Source organism: Malus domestica, chromosome 08 (assembly GCF_042453785.1).
Source record: "Malus domestica chromosome 08, GDT2T_hap1".
In the NCBI taxonomy this organism is placed as follows: domain Eukaryota; kingdom Viridiplantae; phylum Streptophyta; class Magnoliopsida; order Rosales; family Rosaceae; genus Malus; species Malus domestica.
In genome coordinates this window covers 4,652,264-4,672,224 of record NC_091668.1, presented here as the reverse complement: position 1 = coordinate 4,672,224, position 19,961 = coordinate 4,652,264, and the positions used below count along the sequence as shown (strand labels likewise).

The 19,961-nt window shown below is 36.4% G+C and overlaps 1 protein-coding gene and 1 long non-coding RNA gene across 2 annotated transcripts; both read left to right on the top strand.

Moving 5' to 3' along the window:
- The first annotated feature begins 12,855 nt into the window (after positions 1-12,855).
- LOC114826334 (uncharacterized) lies at positions 12,856-15,129 on the top strand. Its single transcript, XR_011583981.1, has 2 exons — positions 12,856-14,782; positions 14,940-15,129. It is a non-coding gene; the product is annotated as an uncharacterized lncRNA (long non-coding RNA).
- Positions 15,130-17,049: 1,920 nt separating this feature from the next.
- Positions 17,050-19,287, top strand: LOC103440759 (GATA transcription factor 21-like). Its single transcript, XM_008379458.4, has 3 exons — positions 17,050-17,678; positions 18,166-18,630; positions 18,827-19,287. Exons 1-3 carry the CDS (start codon positions 17,421-17,423, stop codon positions 19,169-19,171), a joined length of 1,068 nt encoding a protein of 355 aa, XP_008377680.3. The 5' UTR covers positions 17,050-17,420; the 3' UTR covers positions 19,172-19,287.
- Positions 19,288-19,961: the final 674 nt, after the last annotated feature.

The window sequence follows — 19,961 nt, the reverse complement described above, 5'->3', positions numbered from 1 at the left end:
CAACTCCCCCGCCGCTGCCCCCACCACTACAGCTACTTCTGATTGCAAAAAACCGTCTTCACCGGCGACATTTTCTACGCCGTCGCTGGTGGTCGGGAATGGGAAGAGCGAGAGCTGCGGGGCGTCAGTTTCTGACTCCGCATCAACGGTGATGGTTGGAGTGGAGTTTGTGGGGCCCGCCGGAAAAAAGGGTGGATCGCCGGAGAATGGGGCGTGGAGGAGTGAATGCGGGAGGAGCAATCATGGGTTGGTGGTTGTGAAGGGAGGAATGGACGGCTGTGATCATGCAGGGGAGGTTGATGATGAATGGCTGGAGAGAGTGCTGATGAGCACGTGGGGCCCGGTAGACCTTGATCCATGGTTCTGATGCTCAACCGGATGTTTTGTTGTTGTGGAAAATGTCCGTACACATCAAATCAATAGTTTAAATAGTGAGGTTTTATTAAGAGTAGAAAGGAAGCTTCAAGACTCAAAAATGGTCATAAGCTACTAATATTTACGTGTGTAAGTTAGGTCAATCGATCAAAGTATTTGTGTTTTTATTTGTGTTCGAAATTTCGAATTATTAATCGTAAATTAGAGTTGATAAACAAAAAAAGTAAATCTTATTAGATATTAATTTCTCTTCTCTTCTTTCATTTTCTTTCTTTTCTTTTCTTTGCTTCTTTTTCTTTTTTCTTTTCTTTGCTTCTTTTCTTTTTTCTTTTGTTTTTCTTTTGGTAATAGTCTCTTCTAGTTTTCTTGAAATGGAGAGTTCATCATTTTCTTTTTTGTTTGAATTTTTTTTTTAATTTATGCTTTATTACGGCACCAATTAAGCAAACACTTAAACATTATTATGGTTTGTGTGGCATTTTGCTTTTATGGCCTTAGGAAATTGAAAATTTTATTGTCATTTGAAAGAAGAATCCATCTTTATCCCTTGACATAGCATTGAGTGCAATTTTTTTAGGAAAAAGACTTACATGGAACGAATTCATGATCGCTTAACATTTTGATCTAAGAATGTATTTTCACGTGTAACTTTTTCTCCACATAGCATTGTATTATCAGATTGAGATGCCACATCGATGAACTTGTTCCATATAAATTGTTCTCCTTCCTTAAGAAATTTCAACAATGATACCTATTTCCATCCTTTTTCTTTTTAACTTATTTACTTTTAAAACAAAATATGAGTATGGATGTGCAAAGGAAACTGCGAGAATCATTTCTTATTCTAAGGGAGATAGCAATTGAGTACCAAAATTAGATTTGTTATGCCACGAAGGAAAAATATCATTTTAACGAAGGTAACAACCCAATTAGCAAACTAAAAAAGTTGCAACTGACTTTGTAATATACAAGATTAGTTGCTACTTTTTTAAGTTAGCAAATTGAGTTCCGCAATATATTTTATTGGAAAATATTGTTTAATAAAGAGTTTGAAAATGAAATTTAGGCCCCCACAAGATAAGATAAACCTAAGATATTAATATTCTAAGGTGAAAAGTAAAATCCGAAGAGTTTGTTGAAAAGTGAGTTGGAGGAGTAATGACATATAGATCAACTTTTTAGACCACATTTACAAATTATGTGAAGTCTTACCAATAAGAGATGAACATTTTAATCCGCACTTAAGTAATAATTCAATCATCAACCATCACGTCATATGGTTTGCAAAATACTGTTTAATAAAGGGTCTCCCTAGCATTACCCGAATTGAAATGACAAAATTTTAAAATAGCATAAAATTGCCAAATAAATTAGCAAATAACGCTTTTAAATAAAAAAAAATTGCTAACTCCTATCGAGATGCTAAGCCTAAGATGTACGAGTCCACCGTCTCTATTATTTGACTGACAAAATAAATAGATGGGTTACATTTGCCTGTTTTGCAGCAATGGGAAAATTAAGTCTGATGAGCTAGCTTAGCTAGGCCAATTGCCAAACATGCATGTATGTAAAAGCAAACTTGAAAACAACTTCCTCTGATAAGGCCAGTTTCCGAACAAACCCATCTACTTGTCTCTTGTGCAAAATGTTGTACATGCCTACATGTGAGCTTTTTTGTTGAGTTGGAAGAAGCTAAGAAAATCTCAAATGTAATCGGTTGTGAATGCGACAGAAGCACTTTTATCATCTGATCAAGGTGCTTTCCATGGAAAGCATTTTTCTGGAAAGCATTTTTCTCAAAAAAATCTGAAATACTGATTGAGCTCTAAGGCACTTCACTTTCCTAATAAAAATGATGGTGGTTGTGCTTTTATCAAGAGCTTGTGACTGCTGTTGAAGTCGCCAAAAGTGAATTCTGGCTATGAAAAACACATTTGAGTGCATCAGCATTTGGTATAAAAGTCCAACTTTTTGAAGAAGCATTGAATTTTAATAAAAAATTTCAACATGTTTATAGAATAACTTCTAGCAAAAGCATTTATGACCAAAAATACTTCACACAGAAGTTGACTCAAATGAGCTCGTCTATAACCAAAGTGTTTTCTACAAAAACATTTTCAAGCAGTCCCTAATAAGTAGTAGAATTATTAATTTAAGCTCTTGTTACTCTCTAGTGAATTTGGATATTCTCTGGACTTTAGGGTGCGTTTGGTACGTGGGACGGGACGGAACAGAGTGGGACGGATGCGTTCCGTCCCACGTTTGGTGCGCTTAAATTGTGTGGAACGCCTGTCCCACGGAACGAAAATGTGTTAAATTTTGGTTCCACATACCCCCCCTGGAACGGGTTGTTCCATCCCGTGGAACACAAATTTATAATTTTTTGGACAACAATACCCCTCATCTTTTTCATTAATTCCATTGTCTACCCTTCCTCTCTCTCCCGTAGCCTCCCTCTCTTCGAATTCGTTCCTGTCTCCCGTAGCCTCCCTCTCTTCGAATTCGATCCCAGCAAACCCATCTGAACCCAAACCATGGCTTCCGGTTCAGTCCCTTCGCACTCTATCTTCTTCTCCGGCGCCGTCACCTCCGCGCTCAACCTTCTTCTCCGGCGCCGTCACCTCCGCGCTCAACCTTCTTCTCTGGCGCCGTCACCTCCGCGCTCCACCTTCTTCTTCGACGCTCCGACCTCCTCGCCGAGGCGGTACCAATCATGATCCGGTGACGGCAGTGAAGACTGAAGAAGATGGTGTTGTGGGTAGACAAGTACCGACCCAAAACCCTAGACCAGGCAATTGTCCACCAAGACATCGCCCAAAACCTCAAGAAACTCGTGCAACTCTACCCTCCCTCATCGATTTCAATTCCCAATTTCTACGATTTCATAACCCTAACTTCTTCTTGTGCAGATTGCAGAGCAAGATTGCCCCCATTTGCTCTTTTATGTCATTGGGCATTTTGTTCAATTTCACTTTTTTTAGTTTAATTTTGTAAGTTTTACAGTAAAAATGGTTGTTTGAATACGAACTTTCGAGATTCAGATCTTCTGTAGATTGATTTGTATGGGTTTGATTTACTGAGATTGATTTTTACTGGGATCAATCTAGGCATGCGAAGAACACGAAACGTATGGAAGAAGAGAAAGCAGAGAAACGGGAGAGAGAGGGAGAGTCAAATAAAAAGGGCAAGTTAGTCATTTAATCCCGTTCCGTTCTGTTCCATCTTGCTAGTACCAAACATGACACGAAATCTTTGTTCCATTCCGTCCCGTCCCGTTCCATCCCGTTCCGTCCCATCTGCGTACCAAACGGTACCTTAGTGTCCAGAGCTTAAAGGCCAGGAAATTTGAGCCCTTAGTGTATGTGAAAGATAAATTTGAGTTCTTAGTTTGTGTGAAGTAAACAAGCAAAATGAGTTAATGGGGACTATTAGATTCAATATGAGTGGTTCGGATTGCCCCGTTGCAGCGCGTATGGTAGCATGATTAGCATCTTGAATTCATGCTTCACAGACTCACAGTACTAAGTACATGTGACATTGCTTCGGTACATATATGTAGAGGTTGACCCACTGTCCTATATAGCGTGCCAAACAGGCCTGGACGCATTCACCTAAATTGCTGCAAGAGATGTGGCCACAACATAAATGGAAAGTTGCATGCTTTACAAATACAGCACCTGTTTTCTGCACCATCAAAATTGAATCCCAACGCAATGAAAAGTAGTAGTAATTGTGGCTTTTGCTTTTCTTCGGCTTTTGGCCTTGCAGTCTTTAAACGATAGAATCTTTGCTATATGTGTCACTTATCCTGATCAGTCTCTCTTTTAAGTGTTGGACCGCTCTCGAGAATGACTTTTGCTCTAACGCTATCTCAAGTCAATTCAAGTATAATGTGACAAAGTTAAAACGTATGATGGCACCTCAAGTGTGTCGTGTCTTCACATGTGGATGAGATATTAGTAATCCATCTTCAAATTAAGGAGGAAAAAACAGGTGTAATCGATTATAGTAAAACGCAATTGAGCAGATCAACAAGTTTCAAATTGAAGTAACATAAAACCTGTTAGTCTAAAAGACTTGTCGAGAACAACAACATGTCTACAAACCGCCTAATTGACACCAAGGTGAAAAACCTCATTTGCTTCGGGATCCCATTGTAACAACAAAGATTGTGCTAAACTCCGATCACGAAGTTTTTCTACTTTCCTCCAAGTTCGAATTTCTCTCTCTATATTTAAAAGCACAAAATGTTTTATGGGCAAAACCATCAATTACCTAGTTTTATTTTCTTCAATTTTATAACATGTCCTCCATTTTCTCGCCAAGTATTGGAGAAGAACTTGTATGAAATGAAATACGTTGCACTGTCATGTGGCGTCAGCGTTCAATAATACAATGTCGTGTATACATTTTTTTTTCTAACATGTCATTGCATTATTAGACCGAAACACCGTAGTAGCGATAAACACGTGTCATACATGTTATCTCTCCATGTAATGAGATCATATAATTTGAAAGGGACGTGACAGAGCAAACCCCATTGCAAATTATATATTCTGTGAGTCTTTTGATGGAAAATCTGGAAATAATTATGCGGAAAGCTTTAGGAGTTTCCAACACAGCAAGTACGCACAGCAGCTTCTACTACTATGACTATTACAACTTCCATCTGCAATCTGCACAGCTGTTATTAATTAAAATTAATACATATATCACACAAATTGTATAGTAACACATGATATACCATTTCGTGTTCCGATCACACCGAAAAATCTCTCTATGTTTACATCTCCACAGTAAAACCATGTTCATGGTTTCTGAAGTTGGTAATGATATCAGTTTTCGGAAGCCGTACTATAAAAACATGGTACCGGGCCCAATCTTGGTTAGGCTCGTTTGGAATTTGTGTGAATGAAGGCCAAGTATGGGCCAGGAAATAAAATTGCATATTGTAAACTTCAAATTTGAACCCATTCTTTGAGATTCAATACACCAAAACAGTTAACACCCCGCCAAGGCCTTCAGCCTTTCACAGTGATTTAGAGCAACTCCACCGTTGCTTATTGATTTAGGGATAGACAACCCAATCCACTTTCTCCCTCTCAAAAACACTCCAGCCCACTCGGGTAAATGGACCCAAGGCGAGCCCGATGGCAAAGTCAGACAATAATCGTCTAACCCAGCGCCCTGCCTGTGTGACATAAGGATGACATCATCATGAAGTCAGCCACAAAAATTATAAAAAAACTAATTAAAAATATAAAAATTATAATTTTTTTCTATAAATACGTAACCATGTTCTTCTACTTTATACTACATTTCAATATCTTAGAATACTTTCAAATAATCTTTTATTTTTATCCGAAATTAAAAATGAAGTTATCATTTATTATTTTATAAAATAAAAAATGCTAATAATTTAATACAAATTGCCTAGGCTATTCAATATAGGAGTGGAGATACACTTTGTCAGTTACTGTTTATTGCGGGTCGTTACTATTCATTTAAGGGGATTGAGTTGCCTATTGCCCAAGAAGGCCTTTCTACACTGGAAGCGCTCTTAAGTGAGTGTGATACGAATAAGGCAGTATTAGTTTAATAACAATATGGAAGTAGTGTGAGTTCAAGGGCGAAGGCAACTAGTTGTTGCCCTGGGCTCTAGTACACCCCAAGTTTTATCGATGGCGGAGGCAGCTAGATGCTGCCCTGGGTTGTAGCTAGGGGTGGGCACGGTGCGGTTCGGTGCGGTTCCACCCCTAAAATGGAACCGGAACCGAAAAATATCAACGGTTCGGTTCGGTGCGGTTCCGTTTAAATTTATTACTAGAACCGTACGGTTCGGTTTACACCGGTTCCGATTCGGTTCTTGCCGGTTTACGGTTCCAAATACTAAATTATTTGAACACCACATCATCATGCATTCAAATACATCTTTGAAAATTGATTATATAAAGTTGCATACAACACATCTTTTTTAATGCAAATGTCTTTGGTAGTGGACCAAGTCAATAAAAAGAGACAATACATTGGCTGCCAATGTATTGTTTGAACTAAGAAGGGCATTTTTTTAATTGTTTTTCTAAAGTTGACAGACAATTGTGGATGTCTAAGTAAAAAATCACTATCCAGCAATTGGCAAATGAAGAAAAGTGTGCCATGCTATTGTATGAATTGAGTGATAGGCCCTGCAGGTATAGAAAATAAGTATGAGTCCAAATTAACAAACATCTTGAATGTGAGAACTGTTTTTGGAAGACTAATAACATTTTATGACACTTAGAAGCGTTTCTGATTAAATTTGGCAGAAAACTTTAAAATACATTTGACTCATAGAAGTACTTTATAAAAAATAGGTACTTATTCAAGAAACACTTCCAAGTAATTATAAAAGTTGCATACAACACATCATCATGCATTCAAATACATCTTCAAAAACTGATTATATAAAGTTGCATACAACACATCTTTTTTAATGCAAATGTCTTTGGTAGTGGACCAAGTCAATAAAAAGAGACAACTAATAGAAACATGCATTGGTCAGTTAGTCAACAAACAAAAAATGAAGAACTCAAGTAGCACTAGTCTCCTAAAATTGGTCTCCTGGTATTGGCATGTGTGTATATATATAATTAAATTATTTATTATTAATAAAACGGTTCGGTTCGGTTCCGGCCGGTTCTTGGTCATTCGAAACCGGAACCGGAACCGGTTTGAACGGTCCGGTTCGGTTTTTGGCTCAAAGTTGACTTTTCCGGTCAACACGGTTTTTTTCGGTTTTTTTTCATACGGTTCGATGCGGTTTTGCGGTTTGACGGTTTTTATGCCCACCCCTAGTTGTAGCACACCCCAAGTTTTATCGATGAAAAATTTGTTGTGAAAATAAGCATGTTATGATCTAATATTGCCTTGAAACAAAAATGTAGCGTACCCTCAGCGCTTAAATTTCGCTACATATGCAAGGAAAATAAATTATCTCACTCCTATTTAAATTCCTAACTCTACCATTTGTGTGACTTTGATACGGATGAGTTTTACTGTTTATATATTAACCTTGAAAAGAAAACCCTAAAAATTAACAAATAATAATTAGAGTTCAACAAAAACTAATAATCAGGAGGGAATAAATTCAAAAATAATATAAGGGTAAATTACATTTTACCCTCTCAGGTTTGGGATCGATTGCAATCTCATATAATATCTTTAAAACATTTCAATTTCATACATTTACTTTCATCTTATTTCAATTTCATACATTCATTAAAAAATCTGTTAAGTAAACCGTTAAGTGATGACGTGGCAAATATGAGATCCACATTTGTACTGACGTGACTGTCAAATTTGTGTCACTTGACATAAACAATTAATAAAAAAATAAAATCTAATTTAAATATTAACATATTAAAATATTTAATTAAAATTTTAAAAAAATACAAATTCTTCATCTTCCCCACCCCTTCTCCCACCACCACCCCCTTACCCACCTGAGCCACCCTTTTTCCCGTCACCAACCCCATCCCCCATCCCCCATCACCACCCCCTTCCCCCATCACTTCCGCACGAAGCTTCACCACCACCATCCCACTCTTCCTCTTCTCTCTCCTTTCTCCCGTATTCCCTCTCCCTTGCCTCCTTTCACACTGCAATAGCAGCAAAATGCAGCACCACCAGTGGCACTGCTCACCATTTCCCAGAAAATCGACGGATAGCAAGAAAAGGGAAATCGAAGGGCGCCCCATGTTTGAATCCGGATGATATTCTGCAACAGAACTCGTCTGAGAATCTCAACAGGAATTTGGGACTAATCGGGATTTTAGGGTTTCAATTTTCAATTTTCAATTGATTTGATGATTTTAGGGTTTCAATTTTCAATTAATTTGGGGGCAACACTCATCTCCTAGTTGTAAACATGTATAGCACTGACGGGGGAAGACGATGTTGCAGATGAAAAGGTCGTCCATGGTGGTCTTTTCAAACAGGGCCTGGGCGTCTGCGAATCAGCCCATTGGAGACAGCGACGAGCTTTCTGACGATGGGTTAGTGAGAGAAGGAAAGGCCTGCCTTCGTGAGGAAAGCTTGGGATTCGACTTGCGCCATGGAAGAGAAATGTACAAGTTGCAGAAGCTTGGAGGTGGGCCAGATCGTCGAATTTTAGTTCGCCGAGCGAGCAGCCGTGAGATAGAGAGAGGTTGCTAGAGAGCATCGGGAACAGAGGGAGGGGGAAGATGAGGCCCTTCTGATTGTAGTGGTGAGCATGGGGAGGTCGAAGAGGGGGTGGGAGGTCGGAAAGGTGGAGGTCGGCAATGGCGGGTGTGAGGGATGACGAAGAATTGAAGGGGGTGGGGCTCACTCATTTTTGTTTTTATTTAAATAATAAAAACTTTATTTGTTTATTATTTTTTATTTATGTGAACAAATTTGATTGACACGTCATCAATTAACAGTGTACTTAACATAATTTTTAACGAAATTTATGAAATTGAAATAAAATGAAAATAAATGTATGAAATTGAAATGTTATAAAAATATTATATAAAGTTGCAATCGATCTCAAATTTGAAGGGATAAACTGTAATTTACCCATAATATAACTTAATCGAATTTTCCACTAATTTGTAAAGATAACGAATTGTGAGGCTGGAGATGAATATTTAGTTTGTGGTTTGGTAAGCTACCACACGGTTTAAGCCAAAACACAGCGATGCATGCATGCCCACCAAGCAACGACACAAGGAGTCGTCGTGTCACGTAGCTCAAATTGTCCACCCAATTACGAAAGATTTTTTAGTGTGATCGGTATACGGAGTGGTAAATCACGTGTCACTAAACAAATAGTGAGATATATGTGCTAAAAAATTAATAACTTAAAAAATAAATTTCCCACCATTCCTATTAAAACAAGGGGTGTACTACTTGTATTCCCGTTACAACTAAAAATTTCTTCTCAATTACAAAACCAAGATTTTGATGATAACTACATTCCTATATAAAATCATCCCCCATATTTTTGTTCCATGCTAAATGATATATATTATGATCAACTGAGATCTATATACAAATATATAATGTATAGATCTGTAGCCGTATGATGACAATATTAATCAAGCAATCAACTTCAAACATTCGTGCACACTACTTACTCACACAACTCATATTACGTAGCATGTTTCTTGATCTCATAAATTCATGAATTACAACGAAGATGTTGATTTTTTAAGCTTTTGTGATCATGATTAGGTATTTCATGGTCGTGATTAGGAATCTAGATAGCACTATTTGTATTCTTCTTCTTCTTCTCTTAGTGATCGAGATAGTGTTAAATATATAAGATGGGATCCGATCGATATGATGGTTATGGTTGAGGAAAAGAAGTAAGCCATACTAGATATAGGAATCGATAACTAATTGTACGAACAAGATAATTTCATGGGGTGTGATCAAGATTCAAGTGATTCCAAGGATGAAAGTCTAGCATAAGTTCTCGACCTTATGTTTGGATGACGAACTTTTACCTACCAAAAAAAATTTAGACTCAATTGTGCTTAAGTACTAGAATTCTTCTACTAAAGATTACATATGCACTACAAACAAGGTAAACAAATAACTTTTTGAACAACATGTTTATGAGAATCATTTAATTGAAAGTTTTCTCAAATGTATTGCATCTTGGCATTTTTAAATCCCTCAATCAAATTTTTGAACTTCATTCCTAACAAATTTATATATACTAGTTTCATGGAACTTTAAAGTCCCTCATCCAGACACACGATTTTGAGAATATTACCACTCTTTGCCGATTAATTTTTTTAACATGCATGTAACTTGGGGTAATTTTTTTCTGTATGTGTGTACTGTAGATGTGGAGTTTATACTGCTTTTTTGAACAAAATTTATTAATTCGGAAGTAGCTAAAACAATATATTGTTAAACTGTGGAACAAGGACAAGGATTGTCTGCGCTCCTTGTTCCCGTGCCCTCTTGCTTTGTGTGGTTACTGTTAAACCACGTCAACATTTTATATTGTTTTTTTATAGAGATAATAAGACAAAAATGAATAGTAATATAAAATGTTGACGTGACTTAACAGTGACCACACAAATAGGAAAGCATGGAGGCACTACTACAAAAGGGGGTTATAGTGTCGTAGGGTGGTGTCGCTTTAATCTAATATAGTGGCGGATTAGGCAGTTGCGACACTAATTGAACATGACGTCGGATTTACTGTCGCTTATAAGCGTCATAAAATGTTTATGTCGCTTTTAAACCGACGTAAACATTATTTTAATAATTTTTAAATAATAGTGTCGCTTTTAAACCGACGTAAACATTATTTTAATAATTTTTAAATAATAGTGTCGCTTTTAAGCGACATAAAGTATTTTTTAAATACTAGTGTCACTTTTAAGCAACATAAATTATATATATATATATATTAAATTAAATTTTATATCCCTAAAAACGATAATAATTATATAAATATATATATATATATTAAATTTGATTTTAAAAAATTGGTGATCATTGGATTGGCTTAAATATACATACGATTCAATTTCTTAAGTGTTATACATACAAAATAAATAAATTTAAATCTACTTAATATATATATATATATATATATATACACACACCATTGAACTTGATTGAATACGAATTCTATGAAATTAATTTCGACAGTTATAAACGAAAAATCATGATTTAACGGTTATTTTAACTCTGATTTTGATGATTTTTTACAGCTACACTCCTTGACCCTATATGAATACAATGAATGGATTCGATCTTCAAATTAAAATATTTACACAAGTGGATACCACAAAATCTTATGTTATACTTAATGAAAGTATAAATAAACTCTAAGTGTTAGTCAATCTATTGTTTTGATGGGATACGAATTCTCCGAAACTAATTTCAACGATCTCAACCGTCAAACTTGTTTGCATATGCTTCGAGATTACATCAGCAAAAAATCACAAAAAACAAACATTCAGAGATCAAGTAACGGGACAAAGCTTTTCGACGGTTATAAACGAAAAATCACGATTTAACAGTTATTTTAACTCCGATTTTGATGATTTTTTACAGCTACACTCCTTGGCCCTATATGAATACAATGAATGAATTCAATCTTCAAATTAAAATATTTACACAAGGGGATACCACAAAATCTTATGTTATACTTAATAAAAGTATAAATAAACTCTAAGTGTTAGTCAATCTATTGTTTTGATGGGATACGAATTCTCCGAAACAAATTTCAACGATCCCAACCGTCAAACTTGTTTGCATATGCTTCGAGATCACATCAGCAAAAAATCACAAAAAACAAACATTCAGAGATGAAGTAACAGGACAAAGCTTTTCGACGGTTATAAACGAAAAATCACGATTTAACGGTTATTTTAACTCCGATTTTGATGATTTTTTACAGCTACACTCCTTGATCCTATATGAATACAATGCATGAATTCGATCTTCAAATTAAAATATTTACACAAGTGGATACCACAAAATCTTATGTTATACTTAATAAAAGTATAAATAAACTCTTAAGTGTTAGTCAGTCTATTGTTTTGATGGGATACGAATTCTTCGAAACTAATTTCAACGATCCCAACCGTCAAACTTGTTTGCATATGCTTCGAGATTACATCAGCAAAAAATCACAAAAAAAAAACATTCAGAGATCAAGTAACGGGACAAAGCTTTTCGACGGTTATAAACGAAAAATCACGATTTAACGGTTATTTTAACTCCGATTTTGATGATTTTTTACAGCTACACTCCTTGACCCTATATGAATACAATGAATGAATTCGATCTTCAAATTAAAATATTTACACAAGTGGATACCACAAATTCTTATGTTATACTTAATGAAAGTATAAATAAACTCTAATTGTTGGTCAATCTATTGTTTTGATGGGATACGAATTCTCCGAAACTAATTTCAACGATCCCAACCGTCAAACTTGTTTACATATGCTTCGAGATCACATCAGCAAAAAATGAAAAAAAAAACAAACATTCAGAGATCAAGTAACAGGACAAAGCTTTTCGACGGTTATAAACAAAAAATCACGATTTAACGGTTATTTTAACTCCGATTTTGATGATTTTTTACAGCTACACTCCTTGACCCTATATGAATACAATGAATGAATTCGATCTACAATGAATAACTGATTATATTTTAGGAGAAACTTAATATTAGTCCAATTTTATGAGCCATTATTAGTTATAATCCAATTTTGTTTAATTTATGGGTTAGGTCTAGTGATTCATTGTCCACATAAGCTTATTTGTATTCTCTTGCCAAATTTACCCTTAAATTGACCAATTAAGTAATTACTGTTTGTTAAGTTTGTGATTAATGTTAATCTTATCCTTAATTATAGGATTAGGGATTTAAATCTCCTTTTTTTTTCTTCTTCTTCCCCAAACCGTTCATTCTCTTTTCTTGTTTCAATTCTCTTTCTTGTTTCTCCCTCACAATATCTTTCTCTTCTTGCGTTATTTTGCCCAGTAATGTTCTTCCATAATATTTTTCTTCTCCTCCTCCTTCCATAAGGATGATCAATATACATTTGATTGGTTTTTTATTATTATTATTTTTTTTTAAAGAAATTGCATTAGTCAATCTTGTGTTTTGGGTTCTTCGTCTCATTTTTTTTTTGGCTTCATTCTCCTTTTTATATTTTTTTGAACTTTGAAGTTCTATCGAATTAGCATTTTCTCTAGTGTTTCCTCCCTCAATATCATTTTTCTTCACGATTTTTTGTTTTGTTTGTATCTACCTATATCACTGGTCATTTTTTAAATCTTTTTATATTATACTGTGTGCATGTATCATGAATAATTGTATTTATCTACCTATATATATAACATATTTTGTTGATAATCTATCTAAGATTAATTGTGTTATCTACCTATTTATCACAAATTAATTGTGTTATCTACCTATACAATATGTTTTTGTTCATAGTCTATATGTATCACAAATTATTTTGTATTATCTATCTATACAATAGGTTTTTGTTCACAATCTACCTCTATCATAAATTCTACCTACATCACAAATTTTTTATCTACCTCTGGCAATGTTTCTTTTGATTTTTTGATAAATTGGTAAGATTAGTAATAATGTGTTTTTAATTAGAAAACGGGTAGATAAAGGTATTTGAAGATTCAAATTTTAAAAATTCAAATTTAAAGAATTTTCCCGGTTTTTTTTGCACGGGGAAATGGGTTGGACGAGCTCTTGCAGACTGTGTCAGAGTTGGCGTCGGTTAAACCGACGCAAACTCTCATTATTTCGACGCTACACAAATCTATCAAGCTAACGTCAGTTTTATCCGACACAACCCTGTCAGTAAAAAAATGTCAGACCTTTCATTTAAAAGTGTGTTAGAGCTAGTGTCGGTTTGAACCGACGCAAAGTCATCATATTTCGACGCAAGCAATTTTTATCATTTGTCAGATATTACGTCGGTTTTGACCGACGTAGGGTGTTCATTGTTCAACACAAGTTGTAGCTACTGTCGGTATTAACCGACACTAAGTTTTTATCCATATTTAAACCTCGTCTTTCCCAGTACTTCTGCGCTTCCATTTCTCTCTTATATTTCTCCTCTGGTTTACTCCTTCTCCTTCTCTTTCTCCCATTTCAGCCTTACTCTTTCCCTCAACTTGTATAATCACAAATGGAACCCGTCTATTACACGCTACCTTCTGGGATCCTCAACCGCGACAACAGGTTTCGCAATTTTCCTCGCCATCCGGGAGCTGACCGGCGATAACAACAGCCTGATCCTCACGAGATTTCTGCTTCACTACCTGTAAATCTCAGTTCTGAGAAAACCCGGGAATTCGAATTCGAAATGTGAGCTCCGGGGCAAGCAGACACGGCCGTTCATAGAGTGATATTGGTGCGCAGAAAGGTCTTTTCATGCAGAGCTCTCTTTTGGGTTTTGAGTATTGTGCCTGGGTTTGGTACGAGCAAAGATCACCAACTTAACAGCAGCTTAAGTAATTTTTGGAAGAGAACAAAGACTGAAGAATCGATGGTAGGTCCTTTAAGCTTCAACAAAACAGGAAATCGAAAGTCAACCAGTTCTAGTAACGCTCCCCGCTTCATCAATTTCCAGCCAGGGGCAGTAAACGATGACCAACTGTTCCAAGTGTTCCATTTCAGCCATACCCCTGCCTCTCCAACTTCCAACTGCTGTGACTGTTAACCCCAAAATCCTAACTCCGCTATTTCTCCGCCCAGTGCTCCAATGGCCTCTCGCTGCAAATCTTTCTCGAAGCCGGCTTTCTCTCTTCTCAAATCTGCCGTCAACAAACCAGCGTTCAAGGCCACTCCCATGTCTTCTCTCCCCTCCACCCGCCTGTCAATCAATCTCTCAAGGTACGCAAAGCCCTTCAAACCTGTAAAATTCTCAGTCTTTGGGAAATTTTCAATTGGTCATTGTCGAATTTTTGGATTTCAGGTCGTTTTCTCAATTGGGTTTTTCCTCAAATAAGCAAAGCTCTTGACATTTTTTTCCGATATTTTTGAATTTCAGGCCGATTCCGCAGTTGGGTTGTCTACAATCTCTGCTTCCGCAGTGGCAAGAATTTGAATGTATTGTCCATTTTGAAGAATTGTATCTAATTTTAAATAAATGTGGAGGATGAATTTTTGTAAATTATATGGAATGTTAGATGTAAAACATTTGTATATTATGGCACTATTTTTCTTTTGAATTATTTTTATTATTGTTTGTTTTGGCCTAAAATTGAAATTTATTATTTCGATTATATAATTTTTTTGAGTTATAATATTTGAGAACAAATACAGAAACAAATTTTGGCTTTTTTTTTATTATTATTACCAAAGGTGGTGTCGCTTTAAACCGTCACTAGTTTGCATATTTTATTTATTTAATTGTTCTCTAACGTCGCTTTAAACCGTCACTAGTTTGCATATTTTATTTATTTAATTGTTCTCTAACGTCGCTTTTATTTATTTAATTGTTCTCTAACGTCGCCTTAAACCGTCACTAGTTTGCATATTTTATTTATTTAATTGTTATGTAACGTCGCTTTAAACCGACGTTAACATCAGCGTCGCTTTAAACCGACGCTGCTTAGTGGCGGATTAAGCGAACAAAGCGACACTGAAGCCCTTTAGTGACGGTAGCAATGGCGTCGCTATTCCAATCCGACATTGCAGTGTTTTATGTCGGATTTTTGCCAAATTTCCGACAGAAATCGGGTTTCTTGTCGGTTTTTGGTCCGCCGGTGATAGCCTATATTGTAGTAGTGAGGGCACGGGAACAAGGAGTGCAGACAATCCTTTGTCCGTGGAACAAACCTCATCAAGTGGTATTGTGCTCGGAGCCAGCTTTAGATTTAAAAGGGGTCCCCTGGTCCTGCACCACTGTATAAACCAAATGTGATCTTATAAAATGCGGCAACGATTTTTCTCTGACGATGTATGTATTGGGGAAAATGAAATAGAAACGGACAAGAATTAACGGAAAAATCTTGTGAGACGACTAAATAAATGAATTTAATGAAATTGCCTTCATATATCCTTCAGATGAAGTAATCATTGCTTGCTCCATGTGACCTGGTCATCAGTGAGAAAAAAAAAAAAATGGAGTTTTAACAAAATACTTCCTGTACTGTTCACTTTTAACGAAAAATCACATTTTTACCTTTAATTGACACTATTTACTATACCTTTAAAAATGATTTTTCGTGAAAAGAGAAGTTTTTTTGAACTTTTCGTTAGTTTTCCTAAAAAAAAAAGAACAAAGGGAGATCGAAATATAAAGATGAGCAATGAAAATATCAGAAAAATACCAGAAATTGAAAGTAAAATCGAGGGTGATGGCAGGGTGGTGGGGGGGGGGGTGTCTGAGAGAGAGAGAGAGAGAGAGGTTGTCACTGCCTGTAGCCTGTGCCAGCATTTGATGAGTTTTGGCAAGGTTAAGTTAAGGATGAGATCATGAGAGACGCTCCCATATGCAAATAGGCTATCCATATACATTCCATTCCATACCCATCTCTTCATATATATCTGAACAGTTTTCTAGGTTCAATTTCTTTGAAATTTCACTTTGTTGCCGAGCATATATTAGGCTGTTACAAGATCTAATTGGCTGAAACCTTCCCAACCATCCATGTGACACATTTCTACATCCTCACATATTAGTTAGACTGAATTGTGAACGCTCAGAGTTTAAACTCGAAATTGGAAAAACAATACATATATAAGATCTTCTAGCTATTGCTAGTTTGAGAAGTGGAATAAGATTGTATTATTATTACGAAAAGATTAAGATCTTATTACGTATACTCTAAACAAGAAAAAAGTGTATTGGCGGTCACTACTTGTAAGAGTTTACTTAGAAGATGTTAACAGTGCACAGAGGAATAACAGTGATGATTATAGATACTTGAACCTCTAAAACCCTAGCTAAGACCCACACACTCACACCACACGCACATGATAAATAGATTTTTACATGCGGTAAAGTTTTACATGTTGTGTGTTGTATGTATGTATTTGATGAAGTTTTTATTATCAAGTTGTATAAAATAGTGGGGGGTGAAAACCGCAGAAAATTAATAGGGTTTGTCATACATACTGTACTGGAGTGCCATCGCGAGTAGTAGCAGTCAACACCTCCTTTGTATTTGTCATTTTCTTGCAGCAGCAGCAGCTTGTTTATCTATCTATCTGAGTCCTCTTGACACGATGTCACGTGAATGCCTTTCAGCTCTCTCTCTCTCTCTCTCTCTCTATTCGGGTTCTTGCTCTTTCTCTCTTATAAGACTTCAGAATATCTCAGGACCTTTTGATCAGCCTTTACCCTATCTCATATTGTCCTCCCTTGCTGGACACTCGACACACAACACCCTTTTAACCCCTCTCTTTCTCGCCCTAGATCTCTCTCCCTCTCTTTCTCGCCCTAGATCTCTCTCCCTCTCTTTCTCTCTCTAGATCTCTCTCCCTCTCTCCTCTCTCTAGATCTCTCTCTTTCTCTCTCCCTCACATGATGACTCCAGTCTATCTGAACCCACCACCCTCTCCTTTCTCCCATGTCGAGCAAGCAAATGATCAGGAACAACGCCTGAAACTTTTTATATCATCATCATATACTAATCAAGCTGCAGCTTCATCATGTTCTTCTCTGATCTCATCATTTCCTACTTTCTTCGACTCCTTTGAAGATCAAAGAGCTGGGAGTTCTAGCACTACTACTACTACCACTACTCTTGGTCATGATCAATCACTATTATACCATCACAAGGTAAGAAAACCTAGCCATATAGCTACGAACATATATATTAAACTTAATTATCTTAATTAAATTTTCATATAGCTCGATCTTCCTTTAATTGATTCTTCACGAGTCCATGATCAAACTTGGTACTTCTGTGATCTGATGATCTCATAATTGATTAATTTTGATGGGTTTTTCTTAGATAAAAGTTAAAACTAATAGGCAAATGAATTATTCGTTCTCCAGAATTAGCTACCATCTATATACATATATAAGATTGATTTTTTGTCCGAGACTCCAAAAGCGATATTCGTTCTCTAATTTTTAGTGTTTTGTATCATTTGTATGATTGTCACATGCATGTACGACACACACTCATAATTACATTAGATAAATTGTTAATCAGTTAATTAGTAAGTTAATAAAGACTTTTGTACGAGACGCCAAAAGCCACGTTTGTTCTTCTTTTTTTTTTTTTTTTATTTATTTATTTATTTATTTATTTTTATCTCAGGCTGATAAGCACATACGGGATTGTGGAACAAGAACTTATGATCAAGCATCCAAGTCATCTTCTTTAGTTCAGCCTCATGTGGTGGACGTTATAGGCAACAAGGACCATAGATTAATGTCGGCATATGCTGATCATGAAAGGGAGATCAATGGTAGAGGAGGAGAAGAGGAGGGTAAAAGTAATAATAATATTAGGCCAAGGGCAGTAAAATGGATGTCCTCCAAGATGGGGTTGATGCAAGAGATGACCAACCCGGATCTCGCGCCGGCCGGTACCACTGGAAATCATATACCTGCAGCTGCGGAGATAGCTGAGCATAAATTCCGAGTTGTTCAGTATCAAGAAAACAGTGACGAAACCAGCTTTTCCAGAAATAACAACAAAACTACTCCAGCTGTTAGGGTTTGTTCTGACTGTAACACAAACACAACGCCACTTTGGAGGAGCGGTCCTCGCGGCCCCAAGGTAGTTACTGTCTGTAAGATTTTTATATTGTGAGACTGAATCTGAACCGAACATACTGACACAAAAATAAACATGACTAATGGTTCAAATTAATTTACTGTTTGACAATAGATAAATAAGAAAATACGTGTTTGGCTAGATATAATATGCTCTTGAATTAAGTCTATTCATCTGTGTGTATATGTGTTTGTTGCAGTCGCTGTGCAATGCATGTGGAATCCGACAGAGGAAAGCGAGAAAAGCCATGGCAGAGGCTGCGGCGGCTGCTGCAAATGGGTTTGTAGTCGGCGCCACTGACACTTCATCTGCCAAGGGTAAGGTGGCCAACAAGGAGAAGAAACTGCGGGGAAGCCATAGCAAGAACAAGAGCAAGCTCATCGTCACCGACACTCCATCAGTACCTCCCAACAACAAAATTAATAGTAATAATAATAAGATTTGTTTCAAAGGTTTGGGCTTTCAACGAGTGTTTCCACAGGATGTTGCTGAAGCTGCAATCCTCCTTATGGAGCTGTCTTGTGGCCTAATTAATCACTCTTGATTTCCATTTACATTTTTGCTCTCCGTAATCTTTTATTTAGGAGGATTTTTTCTCTCTTTTATGTGGTTTTGCTAAAGTGTAGGAGTAATAAAAAATCGAAAGAGCTACTTGAAGAACATGAGTTTGCTGAAATTGTAACTGTGATTTATTTTACGCATTGTTAAACTGTGAGTTAATGATAAAAATTAGCATATTTGAATACATAAATTAGTATTATGTTTATTTATAGGGAATGAGATGAATGAGAATAATTCTCATTCTTTTTCCTTAAATTTCATAATCTAATATCGAAAAATTAAAAATCAAATCGGTTGATGCACAAAACCGGAGGTCTTGGAACAACGTAAATCCGACCGTGATTCCGCAAGTAATGTAAATAACACAAGATGTATGTGGTTCACCCCAAGGTTTGGGCTACATCCACACTGATTATGTATTTATTTGAGGGAGAGAGAGCTCTGAGAGTGAGAGCTTTGAGAGGGGGTGAGAGGGCCTAGGAATTGGCCTCCCTCAATTGTGAGGGTGAGAGGTCCTTTTATAAAATAAGGACTCCTCACTTATTAAATATTTGCCCATTCCTTTATCACATAATTACATTTAAGTCCCCCGAGTATTTGTGCGAGATCTAATTACGAGGCCCTAAATATGGTATAAAAAGTAGTCCCCCAAGTCTTCAGTCAATAGAATCTTTTGGCTGGAGACTTGAAATTCAGTCCATGTGTGGGCCGAAGTAACTAGATGTTGTCTTGAACTGATGCTCGATATGAGGCGGTGCTCAATATGAAATGAT

Coding starts and splice junctions, on each gene's coding strand:
- LOC103440759 (XM_008379458.4), top strand. CDS start 17,421: ATGATGACTCCAGTCTATCTGAACCCACCACCCTCTCCTTTCTCCCAT. Junction 17,679..18,165: donor CACTATTATACCATCACAAG/GTAAGAAAACCT, acceptor TTTTTATCTCAG/GCTGATAAGCACATACGGGA. Junction 18,631..18,826: donor GCGGTCCTCGCGGCCCCAAG/GTAGTTACTGTC, acceptor TGTTTGTTGCAG/TCGCTGTGCAATGCATGTGG.